At 47.1% G+C, this 20,904-nt stretch overlaps 1 protein-coding gene across 8 annotated transcripts in view; it reads right to left on the reverse strand.

The window, feature by feature from the left end:
- UBR4 (ubiquitin protein ligase E3 component n-recognin 4) overlaps window positions 1-20,904 on the reverse strand; it is a 130,646-nt gene that overhangs the window by 47,617 nt on the left and 62,125 nt on the right. For 5 of the 8 annotated variants that reach the window (XM_043445860.1, XM_043445856.1, XM_043445857.1 and 2 more), the window contains 14 exons: window positions 20,010-20,131; window positions 19,239-19,350; window positions 17,364-17,494; window positions 17,071-17,248; window positions 16,534-16,638; window positions 14,906-15,043; window positions 14,024-14,198; window positions 6,788-6,884; window positions 6,025-6,132; window positions 5,211-5,327; window positions 4,057-4,266; window positions 2,152-2,301; window positions 772-999; window positions 2-80 (listed from right to left, as the gene is read on the reverse strand). In XM_043445860.1, coding sequence (XP_043301795.1) covers window positions 2-80; window positions 772-999; window positions 2,152-2,301; window positions 4,057-4,266; window positions 5,211-5,327; window positions 6,025-6,132; window positions 6,788-6,884; window positions 14,024-14,198; window positions 14,906-15,043; window positions 16,534-16,638; window positions 17,071-17,248; window positions 17,364-17,494; window positions 19,239-19,350; window positions 20,010-20,131 — 1,950 coding nt within the window. The remainder of the gene's footprint in view (window position 1; window positions 81-771; window positions 1,000-2,151; window positions 2,302-4,056; window positions 4,267-5,210; window positions 5,328-6,024; window positions 6,133-6,787; window positions 6,885-14,023; window positions 14,199-14,905; window positions 15,044-16,533; window positions 16,639-17,070; window positions 17,249-17,363; window positions 17,495-19,238; window positions 19,351-20,009; window positions 20,132-20,904) is intronic. The other 3 variants (XM_043445861.1, XM_043445858.1, XM_043445855.1) reach the window with 2 other exon arrangements.

Below are 20,904 nucleotides of genomic sequence, written 5' to 3' on the forward strand. Positions count from 1 at the left end.
CAGTCGTCCTTGATGCAGAACTTCTGCCAGTTGGTGGTGCGCTGGGCAGCAATCTCGGCACAGGCCTTCAGGTGCTCCATCTGCAACAGAAACCACGTAGAAGCAATGACCCACACCTGCGGCCTTCAGGGTCCTCTCCCCGGCTTTGGGTTACAGACCCCCGTCCTCTGGGCACGGCTGACGAGCACCCGAGTAAACCTGGGACCGGGGCCCACACACTCTGGCCCTCACTAAGCCTCCTTCGTTCAATGCCCCCACACAAAGGCCCTTCATTTTCAGGGGTCCTTTAACCCCTGAAATAATGCAGCAGTAAAGGTAGGCTAGGACCAGAGACACTACAATCCAGTTTGTTTTTTTCTTACTAAGAGAACTATAGCAAGAGCACTGAACTAGGAGTCTTTAACACTGAAGATGCTCTTTCTAGATTTTCCTATGCCATCATTCAATTTATACCCCAAAGTCAAACAACTGATTTTAGCTGGTAATGCATCATTTCTGAAGTATTCTGGGACAAAAAGGAGAGATGCACAAACCACGGGTTGATCCTGCCCACAATGTGAGCAAACGACACAGGTAAGAAGCCCACGTCAACCCTCCTCGTGACAGAGGAACCACCGCCCAGTGACGGCGGGGGAGTGCAGAGCCTGAGGCCAGCTACGTGTCAGTCGGGGTGGGAAGCCCCGTGTGCACGGCTCTGTCCTATGGCCACTTGGCTAAGACTCATCACACGCCCCCTCCCTACCCCCCACCCCCGGCACGGTGTGGCCGTACCAGGCTGATGAGCGTGTCATACTGCAGGGCGGAGCCGGAGCTGGCCGTGACCACGCTCGCCCGGAGGAAGATGCCCTGCTCCTCCAGCAGCTTCTTGATCCCTCGCACGTGGGAGTCCAGCGTGTGCAGATCACGCAGCTGGCGGTACTTCTCCTTCGACCCGCAGATGAAGAGCAGAAGTTTGCGGACTTGCCGGCGCACAAACGGAGTCTGCTGGATCATCAGGTACTTGAGGGGAGAAACGACAGAGTCAGGGACTCGGGGACTGTATCCATACTGGCCACAGCACCCTGGACTCCAAAAAAAAAAAAACCACAAACCAAGCTACTTCCTCACAGTTGAGCTAGCTTCTATATTCCTTACAAGGACCAGGAGAAAGAAAAACATTAAAAAGGGAAAAATAGCAATATTCCTGCTATTCCTCGTGGGAGTACTGAGGAATCTACAAGGAAGCTGGTCTCCACTCCAGTCCGCCCAGAGTGAAACTGTAAGGAAAAAACATTCAGAATCTCTCTTTCAGGTTAAACAGGTGGGGAAGAAGTTGGGTGGTTGTACCTCTACAATTTGAACTGGTGATTTGGGATTTGCTAACACTCTTCTCCTTGAGTTAAGCCCAGTCACGCTCTGTGGGCTGTGCAGCCGTGCTCTCCAGGCCCCAAGCCCAGCCTGCTCTGCGGTGTCCGGCCCAGAGCCAGGCTGACTGTGCGGCTTCTCTGCAGAGGCTCCCTCTGGGGCCCTGCCGGCGGGAGCACTGGACCAGGACACCAGAAGGCAGGAGGAGAGAAGGCACTTGCACCTTCCCGTCTACCCGCTGTCCCAGCAGCAGCCCTGCAGCCCCCAGCATCTCAGCAGTCAAGGACAAACCAAGCCCAGGGGGTCCTGTTGCTTGGCTTCTTTCAGAACTTCCAGAATCAGCCACCTCACATCCCTTCAGAGCTCCTGGGGTCCCACAGCAGCCTCCCGTCAGATCCACCGGGCTGTCCTCTTCACCAGCAGGGCTGCCGGCAGCTGCTTCTCACAGTTACTGCCGCTGTGTTACCTCAGTGTTCCCTTGTTATCTTCTTGGCTCTTCAATGGCTGTTTAACCAACTCTCTACATTTAAAATCTCTCAGTTCACTTAACTAGTATACTTTCTGTTTTCCAGACAGAGTCCAAGCTATTAAACACGGCCACCGTCACCATGTGTGGGGGACATTAGAGAAACGGAATCAGACGCTAAAGAGGACAGCCCGCTCTGACACACAGCTTCCACAGTGCCACCATACGGTATACTCGGGAGGAGCAAGACCTCAGTGGTGGGAGGGGCTCTGCTGGGGTGCAAGGGGGCCACAGCGGCAGTCACGGTCCATGTCCTCTCCTCGACTGGGACCCTCGCTTACCTCTGAGAGAAAGTAAAACCATGAATGATCAAAGACAGGAGGTGGGATTCGCGAGTTGGTGTCGGCGATCTTTTTGATTTGGTACGGCAGTCTCAGCACCATCTCCGTCAGAAGCTGAGTATAGGCCTCAAACACATCAGCAGCATGGCCCTGGAGAAGAACACGCGTGAAAGAGCCGTGACTGAGAATTCTCCGTGACCACGGCTAGGAACAGGGCTGGTCTCCTGCTCAGCAGGAACACGTTATGCTGGAGATGGTAAACAGCATCCTCCAAAGCTGCAGCGGACACTGACTGACCGTTTAGTTCACAAACCCAGGAAGACCCTAGGCTCTGGGGGTAATTTCATCACATACAGAGCATATGGTAGCGATAGATCTCACCACTCTCAAAAGTTCTAGCATTTCACTCTGGTTTCTGACACTGGATTGATTTTACTCTGCTTACACAAAACTTAGAGCTAGAACAGGAAACAAACTGAAGAAACCATAAGGGAAAAGGACGTCTGATGTTCTATGGGAGATGTACTCCATTCCCGAGAACCGAAGGTCCCCCTGACGACAGAAGCGTTTCTCTAAGAGGCAGTGTGTCAAGGGTCACTGAGAGACTCTGGACGGGGGAAGCAGCTGCCCTACCCACTGTGCTCCCCAGGGGGCTGCCAGAGTCAGTGCGCCGGGCAGGCAACCCTCAGCTGTTATCAGGTCTCGACCGAGCACTGCCAGTGTGAGGAGGAACAGAACAGGGTCATGATGTGAGCCTGGAGGGGAAGACCCCACATGTGTGGTCAGGGTGCTCCGGGACCCAGGGAAAGGCTCAGCCTGGAGAGAGGCCAAGTGTGTGCTGTGGAATGACCCAGTGTGTGAGCTGCATCTTAAAAAGTGAAAAGTGAATGTCGCTCAGTCGTGTCCGACTCTTTGCGACCCCCATGGACCATACAGTCCATGGCATTCTCCAGGCCAGAATACTGGAGTAGGTAGCCCTTCCCTTCTCCAGGGGATCATCCCAATCCGGGGATCAAACCCAGCTCTCCCACATTGCAGGCAGTTTCTTTAGCAGCTGAGCCACCAGGGAAGCCCAAGAATACTGGAGTGGGTGGCCTGTCCCTTGTCCAGCGGGTCTTCCTGACTCAGGAATCGAACCAAGGTCTCCTGCATGGCAGGCAGATTCCTTACCATCTGAGCTCCCAGGGAACCCCTTGGCACTGATGGGGGACATAAGGGACGCAGAAGGAGAGGAAAGAACTTCAGAAGGGGTGGCACTGACCCTGGGGCAGGCGCAGACATCAGCGGCGCTGCGTGCAGGATCGTTGTAGAGGATAAAGAGTGAAGCAGATAGCTGGATCCACCAAGAACTTTCTGGCCAAAGAGCTACGGAAAACCACCAAAGGGCCATACAAAACGAGAAGGACACGCTCTGTCCTGTTTCACTTCCATACTCTGTAAAGCAGTCCTAAGCATGCAGTGAGCAGCACACCCAGCCCAGGCCATCCTGCTCTGCTACGTGGATTTAAACGGGACAGAAATGGGGATGATGATTAACATCTACTGAGCACTCGGATGAGCTGGGCGCTGTGCTTTCCGAACGTCCGAGGCTCCCAACAGCTCTATGAAGCAGATGCTCTGTGTGTGCTCATCCTCCAGATGTACAAACTGAGGCTTACTACAAGTTAGACAGGCCTTCTCCAAGCTCCACAGCGGTTAAGTGGGAACGCCTACTCCCAGGGATGTGTCCCCAGATTCATCCGACCAGAAAAAGCCCATCTTCTAAACCAGAGTGCTGAAGGGCCCCTGGTGATAGCAGAGGCAGTAAGGGACATCCGTGGCTCCTTTGGCGCTGCTCCAGGGGAGTGAGGACCCGGAGCCCGGGGGCGGGAAAGGAGCGGCTCACTGCCCGGGGAAGGCCCTCACCTTCACATACTGGCGGAGGAAGAACGGGCTCATGTCCGGCGGGGACGACGTGGTATGTGGTTTCAGCAACTGGCTGGTGGCCACGGGCTCCTCGTCGCTCTGCTGGCCCTTCCAGTGCTCCAGCAGGGACCTGAGCACGTGCAGGCAGTAGTCGACAGCCCCGGAGCTCAGCAGGGCGGCGGCCGTGGCGCTCGAGATGAGGGACGACGACTGCGGAAAAGGAGGGAGAAGCTAAGAACGGCTGGCAGACCAGAGTGCAGTCCGGCTGAGCCTGAGAGCCGGAAACGCGCTCACGACAGTCTGAGAACTGGCTGTCATGAAAGTGAGTCCATCTCTTAATTTCAAAGTTTCCCAACGAGCTCAAACGTTTCCCCAAGTCTTCTGCACAGCAGCATGGTGAGAGAAAATAAAGACACACCAGTTCCCAAATCTAATCTCCCAACACATATGTGCCAGAGGCCAAGGAGGCAAGAATTAGATAACCCTTCCACCTGGAAGGGAGAGGTTTTCTCTTTCTCCTTGGGCATCTAGAAAAGAAGCCTATTTAAGAAAGAAAACTTTTCACTAAAGGCATTTCTCTGCAACCCCACCCTCCCAGTAGGGGCTCTTCCCACAGAACCACCTTCCAAAGGAGATGGGGTGAGTGATCACACAAATAAAAAGGCAGGGGAAAAGCTACTGTAAATAAAACCATTAGGAGAGCCTTGCAAATCCCAGCAGCCCCCACAGCTCATAAGCTCATTAAGATTGGATGCAGTTCAGCCTCCATTTCTACCTTCTCTGCTTTGTGTTAATCTCCTTTCCAGTACGTACGCACTGCTTTCTCTCTGCTTTATTACCATACCTTATAGCAACATACAGCAGGGGAATCCTCTTAGCCACTCTGCGGCTTGCAGAACAGTCTCCTGCTTTTCAATAATGGAACTTCCAAACCCTTTAACCCCCTCCATTGGAGGGATTGTTGGAAAAGATCAGAGCTTGGAAGGGATTCTGAAAAAGGTGGAAGCTTTGCTCCTGAAGAGGTGACAGCTTAGACTCTTACTCCTCCCGAGCGCCAACAGCCTTACTCGGTGAGAGAGGTCTGAGGCCTCTGCCCGCCGCCCTGGCACCAAGCACAAGCCTCTTCCCCCCGCCCCCCCCCGGCAGCCACACACCTCGCAGACGGAAGACTTGGACCCCGACTTGGTCCTGGACATGAAGACGCTCAGGAGCCGCATCAGCACCAGGTGCACCTCGTTCAGGGCGCTGCGCTCGCTCTTCCTGGAGACGTCCTACAAGCGGGGCCGGGGGACGCGGCTTCAACCTGGAGGCAGCCTCTCACCGAGACTGCTCCTCCTATCAGCGCTAAGTGGTTCCCACACGGAATCACAGGCCAAACAGGCTCCACTGCACCTGTGGCCACCCGAGAGCCTGACACACCTAGGAGCTGCTGCTGCTGCTAAGTCGCATCAGTCGTGTCCGACTCTGTGCGACCCCACAGGCGGCAGCCCCCCAGGCTCCCCCATCCCTGGGATTCTCCAGGCAGGAACACTGGAGTGGGCTGCCATTTCCTTCTCCAATTCGTGAAAGTGAAAAGTGAAAGTGAACTCGCTCAGTCGTGTCCGACTCTTAGCGACCCCATGGACTGCAGCCTACCAGGCTCCTCCGTCCATGGGATTTTCCAGGCAAGAGTACTGGAGTGGGGTGCCACTGCATGAGGCCAAGATACAAACAACCCATTTATCATTTTCACCTCATGGAGCTACAAAAGGGCCACAAGGGCAGTGACCTGGTCTTGCTCCTCATTTACAGCCAGACCCACACAAGCATGCCTGGGCCAAAGCACACACGAAAACATTTCTAATGGATCTGCAGAGCTGGGGGCCTCAGGGGAGAGTCACCCCCTGCAACTTGGTGAAGTTTCTCTACGCGAGGGAGGTAAAAAACTGATCTCAATGCCTGCTTCTCACACAATGACTCAAATGTCACCTTCTTGTCCATGCCTAGTTCGGCAATCAGCTGGGAGAGCAGGTTGTCCAGGGCCCCCTTGTCTTTCTCATCCTCCCCATCCAGATCTGTAGTGAGCATCAGAATGACCTGCAAGTCAACAGAGAGGCAAAACGTGAAAGCCAGTTCCCTGAAGAACAGCAGCTCTAAACACCAAGAGTCTCACACGAAACCCCGATCCTCCTGCCTGCCCTGTCAACTGGAACTACAGCCCATGGAAAGATTCGAAAACCTAAGGTAACCGAAGGTGAGGGGTCCAGAGTTACAGAAATCAAATGACGGTATACGCTACCCTTGGCAATGCAGAAAACGTTCTGCAAGAAGTCTGCACAACTAACTGACTGACGGACATTACATCCAGTCCAAGTGGCTTAAGATGCAGCACTGTGCTGTGCTAAAGAACGATTCTGCCTAAGAGGAAGGCAGCTAGCAGACCTCACTCTATTACTAACATGATAAAGATGTTAGAGATACTAGACAGATACTAAAAGAGTCTCTAGAGCAGACTTTTGTTACTGGCTCTGTCAGTAACTAGCTGGATGGCTGTAGACCTTTTTTTAAATTCTCTGATCCTTGGTCTTCTCATTTATAAAATGAAGGGCTGTAACCTGCAATTCAAAATTATATTACATTATTCTACGACCTAATACCAAACAAAGTCTCACACAGGCTCGGCGGGAGAAGTGTGAGCATGCTTAAGGATGTCCACCTATGATTTGACAGACCCAGGTGAACTGCGGGATACCTGCATGTATGGGATGGCCCGGACACCTCCAACACTTCGTAACTGGGGCAGAGTTTGCAGTAGTCTCTCCAACAGCATCAGACGGACCATGTGCAGCCTAAAAGACCAGGGAGGATAAACAAAACATGAGCTAATACACAAACACCAGCCAGCTGAATATAGTTCTTTCTTCCTGCCAGCAAGGTAAACAAGGAACCTACTTCTTGGGAACAATCCTAGCATTTAAGACATGCCCTTGGAACACTGTTAATAGCAACTCAGAAGGAAAATCTCACTTTGCTACAGTGAAGCCAAACTGTTTCAAGATGTAACTGATGGTACTGAAAGCGTACTTACAGGAAAGCTAAAAAATATTGCTCAAGAAGCAAGTCCTGTTGTTCTCACTACTCCAACCTGCAACAGTAGGCTTTATGGCTTTTTTCAATGCATTGCCCTACTCTGCCTCCAGGCATTATTTTCTGGAATCTTCCCATCTACACATTTCATGTCACTCATCTGCATAGCGACCCAGCCCTCTCCTCTTGCTTCCCAAGTCATTAGCAAGGCTAGTCGCTGCTCTGTCTTCTCACAGCGTAGCCATCCTTTTCCCTAGTGTAAAATTCAATCTCAACATCAATACAAGAACCGTGAGCCCTTCCACACTCACAGCTGGCCACTACCTCGCCTTCTTCATCTGCCGATACACACCTGGGCTTCTGCAGTAAATGTGTGCGTCTGCCTCTCCAGTGAATATGCCAACTCCAGAGGACCAATATGGGGCTTCCCTGGTGGTCCAGTTGCTAAGAACCCACCTTGTAATGCGGGCCACAGCAGCGTGGTCCCTGGTCTGGGAAGACCCCATATGTTGTGTGGCAACTAAGCCCGAGTGCTCGAACCACTGAGCCCACGGGCCCTAGGGCCCACGCTCGGCAACAAGAGAAGCCACCCCACAGTGAGAGGCCAGCACGCCACAACCGGAGCGCAGCCCTACTGGCCACAACTAGAGAGGGTTCACGCACAGCAACGAAGACCCAGCACAGCCGAAAACAGAGAGATTCTTAAAAAGGAATGCTACCCTTTAAAAAGAAGAGGACCACTGTGAAAATTAATTAGGGTGTTGTAACAAACTGCGTGGCAGTCTCACCTAACACAATCTTACACAGATCAACAGTGCATTTGCTGAATCAATTAATGGATTTACTCTCATAATTAATAAACCATTTTGCTTCATTTTACTTTATAGACTATGTATAAGAAGCCACATGCCTACATTTTTTTTTAAAGTGTGATTATCATGTATTACATATCCTAACAGGTATCTGAATATTTTCCAAATAATAAAAACCTGTATAAAAATAGAGTCTTGAATAATAAATGGCAATCATCCTAAAAAGAACTTGAAAGAATGAGCTAAGCGACCGTCAGAATACAGTAATACACAAAAGCCCATGCATACGTCTTCAAATAATTAGACCAGCCCTGTGGGGACTACAAATGAATAAAAACTGCTGAGGAACCAATGATGTACCAGTGACAAAAGATGAGATGACAGCAACAGCTCAATATTTCTAGGATAAAACATACAAGTTTTGAAACAGGTTAAAATCCTCAGGTTTGGAAAACGTGCACGTAAATATTCACACACCCGAAAAAGTCAACATAATGAGCAGAGTCTTGACCTGGACCAAGATCATGTCAGACTACTGACTTTTCAAACTCTTAAGATAGAGTTTCTTCAAGAAAAAAAATTACACACTGTACCAAAAATGACAATTTCCTCCTTGCAACTTAAAGTAAAAGCAATTATTTTTAAAAGTCATTTAACAATTCTTTAATTAACTTATTTCTGAAAAATAAAGTTAACTTAAGACAACTTTAGCAAATTCCATTAGCAATATGGGGAGGTTACCTAAACTGACCTGCTAGCTAGAAATAACTGAAAACAGTAAGAATGCATAACATCATTTTAGAAGTGATGAGTCTCAAGAAATTTCAAATGATCACAATTACACAGTATATTCCCCAGACACAGTAAATTAAACTATACATCAATAACAAAAAAATAATTAGAAAATCCTCAAAAGTTTGAAAATTCAGCAAAATATTTCTAAATACCCCATGGATCAAAACTTTAATCAAATCAAAACTTTAAATTTAGAGACCATTTTGAACTGAATAGCAATGAAAATACAACATATCAAAACATGTGGGCTCCTGTCAAATTAATATTTAAAGGGAATTTTAGAAAGAAATATATAACTTCAAATAAATATTGAAAAAGAAAGGTTTAAAATGGATGATTTAACCTTCCATCTTAAAAAGCTTAAAAAAAAAAAATGGAAAATTAACCCACCACCAAAAAAAGATAATAAAACAAAAAAGCTAGTAAGAGAAAAAGGAAACAATAAAGAGTAGAAATGAAACAGAAAGCAGGTGCACAACAGAGAACAACCTAAGCCAAAAACCGGTGCTTTGTGAAGTTGAAAAACTGGTTCTTTATAAAGTTGGTAATTTCTAGCAAGACTGACTTTTGGGGGAAAAAAATTTGTTACCAATGCTAGAAATGAAAAAAAGGGGTATCATCACAATTCCTAAAGACATTAAAAGGATGATAAGATATATTATGAACAACGTCATGACAATAAAATGAACAAATTTCTTGAAATGCACAACATACAAAAATCGACACATGAAGGAACAAAAATAATTCTGTATCATTTAAAGAGTGAATCTATAGTTAAGTATTCTCTTAAAGGAAGTCTAGATCCAGATGACTCCACAGATAAATTTTTCTAAGAATTTATAGAGGAAATAAAACCTATGTTATACAACCTTTTGTAGAGAACAGAGAAGGGGAAACACATCCTCACTTACTTTACGAGGCCAGAATAATATGAATATCGATACCTGACAAAAATGTTTCAAAGAAGAAAAACTACAGGCCTATATAAAATATTAGCAAATAAAATCCAGTGATACAAAGGATAAGATATCATGATTAGGTGTTCCCCAGAAGGTTGGCTTAATAATGGAAAATATCAATTACTGTAATTTACCACCTTAAAAAGAATAAAGGAGAAAAAACATATAATCAACCAAGTGCAACAAAGGCAACTGGAAAGCTTCAAAAACCAATTCGAGATAAAACTGTTGTTCAGTCGACTCAACTGTATCTGACTCTCTGCGACCCCAAGTACCGCAACACGCCAGGCTTCAGTCCTTCACTATCTCCAAGGTAAAATATCTCCCACAAACTAGGAACAAAATTTGATAGAGAATATCCTGGAAAACCCTCCAGTTAACATCATACTTAACGGTAAAATAGTAAACCTTTTCTCCAGTGTCTGGGAAAGAGATAAGGTTTTCCACATCACCACTTCTGTCCGACCCAAAACAATAAACCAAGAAAAGGCAATTAAAAGGTATAAAGATTGGAGAGAAAAAAGTTAAATGCCATTATTTACAGAAGACAGGATTATTCATGCAGAATTTATGATAAGAATTAATCTACTAACCAAACTCATAATTAGGATTAGTCTAATTACCAAAATCTATAATTAGAATTTAAGTGAATTTAGAAAGATCACTGAATACAAAATTAAAATAAAAGCAATAAAGACCTCACCAGCAATGAAGAAATTATTAGGTCAGGGGATGAGTGAAGACAAAAATCCAGAAGGGTAAGCAGAGCCCTGACACTGATTTTAGGACATCTGAAAAGTTGAGGCCATGATGCTCTGAAAGCATTTGGGCACCATGTTGCTAGGACCTTACAAGGCATCTGGAATAGGGAAAGGACACCCAGAGTCTGCCCCAAGTAGGGAGGGCCTTCTATGAGAACCTCAGGAAAAATCCACAGAAGAAAAAACCTGAGTCTAAAAGTAACAGAAATATACCACTTCTCTCAGGAGCCTGTGAGAAAAATTAGCTCTCTCAAATCTTGACACTGAGAGAAAAGTAGGAAAAAAAAAAAAAAGCATTAGCTGCTGAAATATAGTCCCATTTATATATTTTTTCCTTTTAGTTAATACTTTTTGTGTCCTATTTAAGAAATCTTTGCCAACCCTAAGTTATGAAGATGTTTTGTCTGCTAAAACTAGTAAGTTTTCTGTGGTTACCTAGATGGATGAAATTTGGGGAAAGGGTTCAAGAGGGAGGAGACACACGCGTGTAACTGACTCACTCCATTGCACAGCAGAAACCAACAGAACATTGTAAAGCAACTATAACACAATAAAAATAAAAATAAATGAAAAATAAAACCAGTGGAGCATTATCTCGTGCAGTTAAATCCATAGTGCAACGGATTTTTATTTATGATCAGATCATAAAACGAAAAAAAGACTCGTTTTATTACAGATTAATTTCCAACCAACCCACTGCCACTGGCTGAAAAAGAGCATCCTTTCCCCCCACTGGGCAGAAGTCACCTGTGTTATAAACCAGGTGCCCAGGTACGTGCGAATCTGTTTCTGAACTCTAGTCTGTTGCACTCATCTATTTTGTCTATCCTTGAACCAAAATCCCACTGTCTTACTGAACACAGCTTTATAATAGGCTACGGCTATGCAGTCCTCATAATTCTGGGGGTTTTCTTCGGTACTGTCTTGGCTGACCTTAGTCTTTTACTCTTCCAAATGAATTTTAGTATCAGCTTGTCGATTCTTACACCATACAATAAAGCCAGCTGAGATTTTTTGCTGGGATTATACTGAACCCGTATCAATTTAGAGACAACTGTTATCTTTAAACAATGAATCAAATCTTTCAATCCATAAATACAGTATATCCGCTCATTTATTTTCTCTCAACTAGTTTTCATAGTCTTCAATGAAAGTCTTATATATTTTCTACAAGAAGATACAGCTCTTGTTAACTTTAGTTTCAGGTTAAGTATGCATATTGAAATGATTAGTACAACTATTACAAGATTGGAAACTGAGTGAACAACTTCCAAACTTGCAAAGGTGGGGAGGTGGGGCTGGAGAGCAAATTAACCCAAAGGGGCTACAAAGAAGACAAAAAGAAACTCAGAAACAAGCATAACAAGGAAGAAGCACAAAATAAACGCAAATAGATCAGTGATTAACATCAGTTAGAAGTGAACCTAACTGTTCAAAAGTTAAGCAACCATAAAAAGCAACGATAGAGTAGATTTAATATATTTCAAAGAAATAAACTTCAAAGAACCAAAAATCACAAAGATTACATTACCTGAACACACGTAGTTAACCTAGAAATCACATTAAGAGGAAAACAAAAGATTAAGTAGAAAATGCCTTTTAGGTGAAGCAGTTAAAGAACAAATCCCAGAAAGACAAACAATCCAGTCAAAAAGTCGGCAAAGGACCTACAGACACGTCTCCAAAGAAGAACACAGATGCTAATAGACACATGAAAAGATGCTCAACATCACTCATCAATAGAGAAATGCAATCAAAACTACAATGAGATATCACCTCACACCAGTCAGAATGGCCATCACCAAAAAAAATCCACAAACAATGAATACTGGAGAGGATGTGGAGAAAAGGGAATGCTTCTGCACTGCTGGTGGGAATGTAAATTGATACAGTCACCGTGGAAGACAGTAAGGAGACTCCTCAAAAAAGCAGGAATGCTACCACCATACAACACGGCAGTCCCACCACGAGGCACATACGCTGAGCAAACCGTAACAAAAAGGACACGTGTGCCCACGTTCACTGCAGCACCATCTGCAACAGTCAGGACACGGAAGCAACCTAGAGGTCCCCCGGCAGATGAACGGATGAAGAAGCTGCGGTACATATACACAATGGAGTATTACTGAGCCATGAAAATGAACGCAGTTGAGTCAGCTTTAAAGAAGTGGATGAACCTAGAGCATCTTATACAGAGTGAAGTCAGTCAGAAAAAGAAAAACAAATATCATATATTAACACACAAATATGGAATCTAGACAGACAGTACTGATGAACCCATGTGCGGGGCAGCAGTGGAGACGCAGACAGAGAGAGCAGATGTGTGGACGCAGTGGGGTGGGCGTGGGAGGGCATGGGGGACGGGTGGACAGTAACACGGACGCATACACACTGCCGCGTGTGCAACAGCCAGCCAGCGGGGACTCACACCGGGGCTCCCCAACAACCTCGAGGCTGGGACGGGGGTTAGCCTCAGGTAACCGCCAGAGGGCACCATCCCCAAAGGGGTGCTGCAGGAGCGAGGTGGGAGCGCAGGATACAGGGAGGAGAGGAGACACTCGCTGACGCCCTCTCAAAACGCCTCCAACACCTGAGCGCTTCAGTTACCTCTTTTCCTGAAAGAAACCATTCAGTTCAAAATACTGATTCCTGCACTAATGTGGTAACTGTGGGCCACAACAAAATTTAACAAACATTAGATCACAAGTGTGTGTGTGCTCAGCTGTATCCAACTCTTTGCAAATCATGGACTGTAGCCAGCCAGGCTCCCCGTCCATGCAGTTTTCGAGACAAGAACACTGGAGCAGGTTGCCATTTCCTACTCCAGGAGATGTTCCTCACCCAGAGATCAAATCACGTCTCCTGTGTCTCTTGCACCGGCAGGCAGATTCTTTATCACTAGTGCCACCTGGGTATATTCTTGGGGTTTTTTTCTTCCTTCTCTTCTATTTCTCTAATCTCCTCTTGGTTAAGGATACACTCACTCCACCAATGCAGTACCAAATACCACAAAAAACAAAAATTTTTTTTTCCACCAAAATTTTTAAAGGGGCTGGATTAGGAATTTTATGGATTACTTTCAAATTGCCAAATGCCTCACCAGGGGTATTTCTGGATGTAAACTGACATTAGCTGTCTTAATTCTCTATTAACTAACACACTGAACAAGTTGTTACTGCTAGTACTACTTAACACCTGTTGCCCTTGAGCCTAGAACAGTGCCATTTATGAGGAGAATGCTACAAAATGAGTCTATGGTATGGTTAATAAAGAAAGATTTGAGTAAGGAGGACACACGGTTTTATGACAATCACTTTAAGGGATAGAGACAGGCCTTATGAGAAAAACCACTTTATATTTTCTCTGCAACTGACTTGATACAATTGCAGTTAGGACCAGGAGACAGACCTACAACTTTCTTACCATTTTCAAACTGCTTCTGAGTCTACAACCTTCACATTTCAAAAGAAATACACTGCTGTCACCTCTCCACCTCCGGCAACTGACCCACCATCCTAACCCTCAAACATGCGCCCCCAGGAAAGTTCGTGTGTGCCGGCGGCCTGGCCCTGACCTGTTGCTAGCGTGGACGTCTGCTTCCCCTTCCCCGTCCCCTTCTCCCTCGGAGCCGTCTCCTTCCTGGTGACCGGTGGCGGTGCTGATGGCGCCAGTGCTTGAACTGACGCTTCCTGGTCCAGCCGGATGCCCCTCTGCCGTGGCATCACCATAAGCACTGCTCCGGCCAGACACTAGAGGAAGATGGTTTAAAAAGTGCAAATCAACTTGCAGAGCCTGGTGAAACCCAATGCATTCCAAAGCTATCTGACTGGTAGCTTTAGAAAAATTTTTCCTTTCGTGTGAAGCTCAGTGAGGATTGAATTCACGATTTCGGCCCCATGGCACACGATGACTAAAATGACTTTCTGGGTACCCAAAAGAACGTAAGCCCATCTGCAAGACTAATCTTAATCTCAGCTGCTGATATATTTCCATATCGTATTTCAGAGGAAGTGAAAACTGATTTGGGACTCTAGAAAATTATCAGCTACTCTGTATCTCTTTCACAAAAAAATGTTCATAGCCAGTTTTCAAACAAAGACTGATTTTTTAAGATCAAGCCAAAATGGCTCTGTCATGCTTCCTCATTTTAGAGCCCCGCCCCCAGCAGCTAGCACAGATGGCCTGCTCTATTAATACACCAGGCTGTGAACAGCAGGACTGCCCCCAAGCTCTTCCCCCAACGAGAGAAGCAAAGACCAAAGCATGACTGATTTCAAAGTCAAACCATAGCTGTCTTAAATGAATCATGATTTGGAATTATGTACATCATTTCTTTCTTCCACTAACAGATTATTCAACTTCCCTCTGCTGAAATCAACCTCAGGACCCACGCAGGCATTCCTGCTTTGTCCCCACCCTCTCTTCCCAAGGAGGTCAGGGCCTCCAGTCACATTACCACTGTGCTCGCCAGCCACCGAGTCCACGGCACTGCCCCCGCTCTCCGAGCCCACACTGCCCCCGTGGTCGGCAGGGGAGGTCCGCAGGGTGGAGCCATCCGTCGCGGCCGTGCTGCCCTCGTCGTCCGAGGCTGGAGCTGAGAGAGTAACGAGAGCTGTTACAGGGAAAAACCCCTTCTCGGGGTGAAGGCAGCAAACCACACAGCGCGGCGGACACAATACGGTTTAGACATCCTGTCGTCTAAGGAAAAAGGGAAAGATCTGCTTTGCGGGTTAATCACCAGCAGGAACAGACAGTCCACGTGGCACGCCACACACAGTACTGAGACAGAAGTGAAAACCCAGCTCACTGGGCATTTCCTTCGCTGTTCCGTCCCAGTGCAGGGATTCAAGAATCTGTGACACGGACAGTTTTCTACCTAAAATGCTTCCTGGTCCCCATAGTCTAGGTGTTACTGACACCTGCTGAGATCAGAAACTAGCCAGTACCATTCAAAAGCATAGATTCTGAATTTTCAGATTTGTTTTGTAATTAATTTACACTAATGCTAGGAAATCACTTATCATGAGCTCTTGAATCAACCCTGTTTGTTTGTTTTCTTAATCAGATGGTCCAGAGGGGAGTTCACTGGGAAATTTCAAACTTCCTCATCAGATGCTAATAATGAAGCAAGGAAATTCCCCAGAGACAGCCACAGCATCCAGGATCAGGGCGGAGCTGAGACAGGAGGAAAATGCTGGATGAGATACACGGGGGAGGAAAGCCAAGACGGCCACGGAGCACGGCGGACACGACCAGCACCGCACGGCAGCGAGCAAGCCTGACGCAACAGCGACTCAGGGGCCCGAGGGAAGCAGCAAGCCACGGCAGCGGGGAGAGGGGACAGCCAGTCTCCCTTTCTCAACTACGCAGGGTGAGACACCGACACAGGAAAGAGAGGAAACACACACACAGGCACACAGCAGTCTGGAGACTCTCAGTCAACCCTCAGACTACTCAGGGGTTGACTTTCCAGGAGACAGTCCAGATGCTCCAACCGCCTCTATTCCAGTCCAACTCTCCGCTCAGGATGTTGGTTTTTTAAAAATCAAATTAGGCAAGAGATTCAAAGTAAACACAAAATGAAGTCTGAAGATTTCCTATGCATTTGAATTGTCCGTAAAAACCCTACGCCCCAAGCTCAGATCCTTGGTGGTGACCCACGCTGACCTGAAGCGTTCACTCTGCTTCTTGCAACAAATGAACAGAAAGAAGTTAAAAGGTATACGCTCTGTTTCCTATCTCCCTTTTGATCTTGTCTAAGATGTTAGATGTTAGAACTCTGGTGAAGAAGCCTGAAAGCAGTGATTTCAGCCCTAAAGCTGGTCAACCTGCAGGCTGCTCTCCTGGCCTTTGTGGGGGAATCAGCTGAAGCCAGGCAGCATGCAGAGTGGAGGGAAGCGGAGCCATAGCGTCTCTGCCAAGCTGCAGTGCTGGGCCTTCCGCGCCCGCGTTTCTAAAGCCAAGGCAGAAGCAGGAAGTCCAGAATGGCCTGTCAAAGCAGCTGCCCATGACACTCTCACAGCACTGGAGCGAGGCCCAAGGCTCCTGGGGCCCTGGGCCGCGCTCCTCGCTGTGGACAGTTACCTGATGCTGTGGTGTCAGAGAGGGTTCCTGCATCCAGAGAGGAAGAGCTGGGTGCTTGGCCGGACAGCCCCAGGCTCTGCAGGCCCAGGGCACTGCTGCTGCTGCCTGGGGGACAAGTGGGGAGTGAGCACGGCCTCCCCGCCAGGCCCCGCCCACGGCGCCGCCCCGCCGCCTGCCGCCCTCAGAGCTGAAACTCGCCAGCGTGTGGCCCACTCTGGCCTAGAGAAAGCTACTCAACAGCCACCAAGTCCGGTCACAGAGATGGTGGAAGGCTCCCTTCAGCTCAGGCAGGACACAGGCTGGAGGCCTCTACCCACCCCGGGAGGAGACAAACCGCCAGCACCACGAAAGCGGCCCCACACGGAGAAGCCGGCTCGGCCCGTCTCACTCTCCACCTGCGTCTCTGCACAGCTCTCACCCAGACCGCCCTCTCCCCAGGTCTGGGGGTAAGCTAAGCCAGCTGGTTATCAGTAACTGCCAGACCCTCTCTCCTGTGCAAGGCCAAGGGGCCGCTGTGTTCCTGGCACTGCCTTCTACCTTGCTGGTCCTGCTGCAGGCTCAGGGCAATGGCTAGTTCAACCATGGTCTCGTCATCTGCGTCAGGCGGGATGTCCAGCATGGGGGGGAAGCCCTCTGCACCTGCCAGCAGGGCCTCCAGGGGAGAGGGGTTGCCATTGTTGACATTTTCCGCTGTCTCCAGGACCATCGACTCAGACTGCAGAGAGAGAGCTCCGTCAGTGTCCTGTGGTCACGGGAGCTTGTGGAAGCCCCCGAACGAGAGCTGGAGGAGTATGCCGAGGCTCCTCCTCCCCGCCTGCTGCCAGACTCACCACCATCTCAAAATCTCCGTGGTCCACCTCACTCTGCTCCTGGCTTTCCTGACGGATGTGACCACCATTCGGGATCCCCGATGACTGCATTTTCTCATCCGCGTCATCATCGTCATCATCATCCTTGTCTCCTGAGTCAGAGAAACCTCCGTCACCTGAAAGCGCTTGCTGGTCCCTCCCATAGTGCATGGGAAGACAAGCTACAGAGCAAACAAAAGCCAAGACAAGCTGCCAGCCAGCACCCTGTGCCTCAAGGGTAAATCCCAGGGGCCATGTCTGGCCTTGCTCTCTTGCTTTTGGACCCGGCAGGATCTGGGAAGCAGGGGCTGGCAGTGACAGCTGGCCCCATTTAAGGTAAGTCTTTTCTGGCCGATGAAGGAAAACAACATCAAAAAACCTTGGATTCCATAAAGCAGAAAAATCTAAGACCAGCAGACTTCAAGAGCTCCCATCAACCCTCAAGAGACCAAATACTACAATTGAGATTGCTTATCTGCTACCAGTCATGATAGCTTGGAGTGTTATTTTCCTTTTTTTCTCCCCAGAAACAACTGGGTCTGTGAGATTTTCACACTACACAATTATTATGAGAAGAGCCAACTGAAATGTGAAACCACTGGATGAAACTGAGGACAGTACTACCCCAATCAGGTTCGGTGTGAAGGGGAAAGGCCTTCTGAAAGCGGGGAAGCCTAGGTCAGACCCATAATCAGAAGCAGAGGATGGAGACCGCGCCTTCTGCCTGACGGGCTGAAAACACATGTGGATGTGGCCTTAACTGGAAACAAACTATTTACCTAGTGGAGGGTCTCCTCAGAGAAAAGATGCACAAATCGCTGACTGACTAATCGAAGACTTAGACAAGGTGAATGACACTCAAGGAAGGTTATCTGAAGGTCGTGAAGCGGCATGAGTGCATCTAGACCTGCACGGGGCCACAAGCAGCCACAGCCACTAGCTACACAGTGGCGGGTCCACAAGGAAAGGGTGTGTTGACGTACACGGCACAAGCCAGGTGTTTAAAGCTCTTCCAGAAAGTTGTTTTAGGAATGGAAAGTATTTTACTACTATTATTAATTTTTTAGATTAACTACATGTTAAAATAATACTGTTTATATACTGGATTATATTAGTAAATTCATGTCACACATTTCTTTTTCCTCTTTATCAAGTGGCTAATAGAAAACCTTAAACTACCTATGTGACTTTCATTGGAGTTTTTACTACTGAGCCAAACCAAGTAACCAGAGTTACACAAGATACTAAGGCTACGATTCAGACAATTTTTAGAACTGCTTTTACTAAAATGATAAATGTTATGTCCTTAACTTGTATCCAAGTGTATCAAGAGGGAAATTTCTTATGAAATTTACCTTCAATCTCACTGGAGGTAAAACCATTGAGCATACTACCCATTAGGCAACAAAATGGACCCTGAATGCAAGAGCATTCAGGCCAGGAAATTTTTCAGTTCCTGAAAAACGGAGGGCTTTTTTAGTCACTGTGATTTTTGAACTGTTCTCATTTCATTTTCACTATGGCTTTTTAGAAGCTTTCAGCCAAATACAAGCGCTTCACTTAACTACCATACAGGACTCTGTGATGTAGATTTTATGTCCTTGGCTTGATTTTACTATTGTACCTTTATGTTTCCTTGGCTTCAGCTTTCCTTATTTCCTTCTCCTTATTCTACTTGCTATAAACTTTTTATACACCATCTTAAATTCTTTATGGAATAAGGCAGAGTGTACCAACGGACACATAAACAGAAGTCTCCAGGACCTCGGTCAACGTGAGCAGCATATCCTAACACTTCGTTTCCCTTCTCCCGCACCCACCACGCTCACACGCGCCTAAGCGCAGACCTCACATTACCCATTGGAGTGTTGCTTCGAGGGGAGGAGGGCAAAGTCACATGTCTCCGTCTGTTCCTTGGCCTGAGGACTCGAATTAGAGCTTGTTTACAAGAGAAGCTCACAGCAGGATCCTGAGATTGAAAAAAAAACTATCATTCTTAGGTTTTAATGTTATTTATGACACTGTCTATAAAACACTTTGCTTTCTTTGACCATCGCTTACACGCATGTGGAAAATCTGCCTACTCTCGCCTGCAACCTGCTGCATCAGGTCAGCAGCCAAGTCCACTCCCCGACCTGGCATAGAGAAGACCTATACACTGCATCCTGTATCTTAGTTCCTGGTAATAGACTGGCAGGTCACTTGTCCCTGAAGTCCCTTCAGCTCTCTACACACGAGTTTTGCCTTTTCATCAGAGGATCAGGCTCATCTTAACTCTGTGCTAAAATCAGTCCTTTCAACACTAGCTTCTGTGCTAGAGTCACTGAAAGCAGACCCTGATGGTATTCATCCAGGTACTCATTTAGTTAATACTTACATAGCACTAACTGTGAAACAACCACCAGCATATTCCTCAGCGACTGGACGAGAAAGACCAAGTCCACTCCCTTTTCCAACCTTTCTTTCCATGGAATGAGTAAGATGTTACAGGTTTTACTGATCTTCAAAATTCTTAATTCCCATTGCCTTCCCTTAAGTCTATTTTATTTCATTAGCTGGCAAACTTGTAAAAACATTTTGTCCAGACGTTAGGCTGGTAGGGATTATCGGGGTGGTGAGGAAACGTACGGGACACAAGAGCATCTGCATGTAGATCCTGGACGCTGTGTTGATGCAGTCCAGCTCACAGGTACAGTAGCCGTGGATGATGTCCACCAGAGCGTTGACGGTAGCTTCAATGTGAGTGAGGCCTAAAGGAGAGCGCATACAGAGAGAAACAAACAAAAACCACAAACACAGAATATAGGCCACCAGTACTATTTATGATTTGCTCCATTAATAGTCTCCTAAATCTCTCCAATTGGCCCAAAAGCTTTTCCAGATACCCTGCATCACAGAAATAAATAGGTCTAACTCTCTATAGATATCAAAATACAGAGCAGACAAGTGTGAAGAGCTGAGTGGAGTCCAAATGTTCCCAATGATCCCCAGAACTCAGGTGATAAAGACGCCCTGAACATGTGTTTGGGGTTTACTGCCCAAGCAAACACGAGTGAGCAGCAGAGGTCCTTCTATTTTCCAGATTGCTGTTCAGAGCTTACTCTTCCACCTAACCCTCAGATAGTGTGGAAAGTTAGACACTCGAGGCAGCAATAGCTTAGAAACTAAATAATTCTCTAGGATGATGTTTAACTTTTACCTTTTTAACTGGCTTTTAATCAAGCTTTCCAAGATTTTTTTAAACAATCATGAACACCACTAAGGAGGCACGTGCGCGCCCACACACACACAGACACACACGTCTTTATGTGAAGTATGCAACCCGACATGGAGAGATCAAGAAAGGCCCATCCCTCTGCTACACCGCAAATTCCTCCATCAGGAACACTGATCTCACAGACTTGTATTTCCTAAATATTCACTCTGGAAGAGATGGATGAGGAAGGCTCAAGGTGAAGAGTTCAATCTGTTCAAAGAAAGAACTTACATCAGGTTTCACTAGCAAATGTCCCTTTTAACATGA

Source organism: Cervus canadensis, chromosome 24 (genome assembly GCF_019320065.1).
Source record: "Cervus canadensis isolate Bull #8, Minnesota chromosome 24, ASM1932006v1, whole genome shotgun sequence".
NCBI lineage: Eukaryota > Metazoa > Chordata > Mammalia > Artiodactyla > Cervidae > Cervus > Cervus canadensis.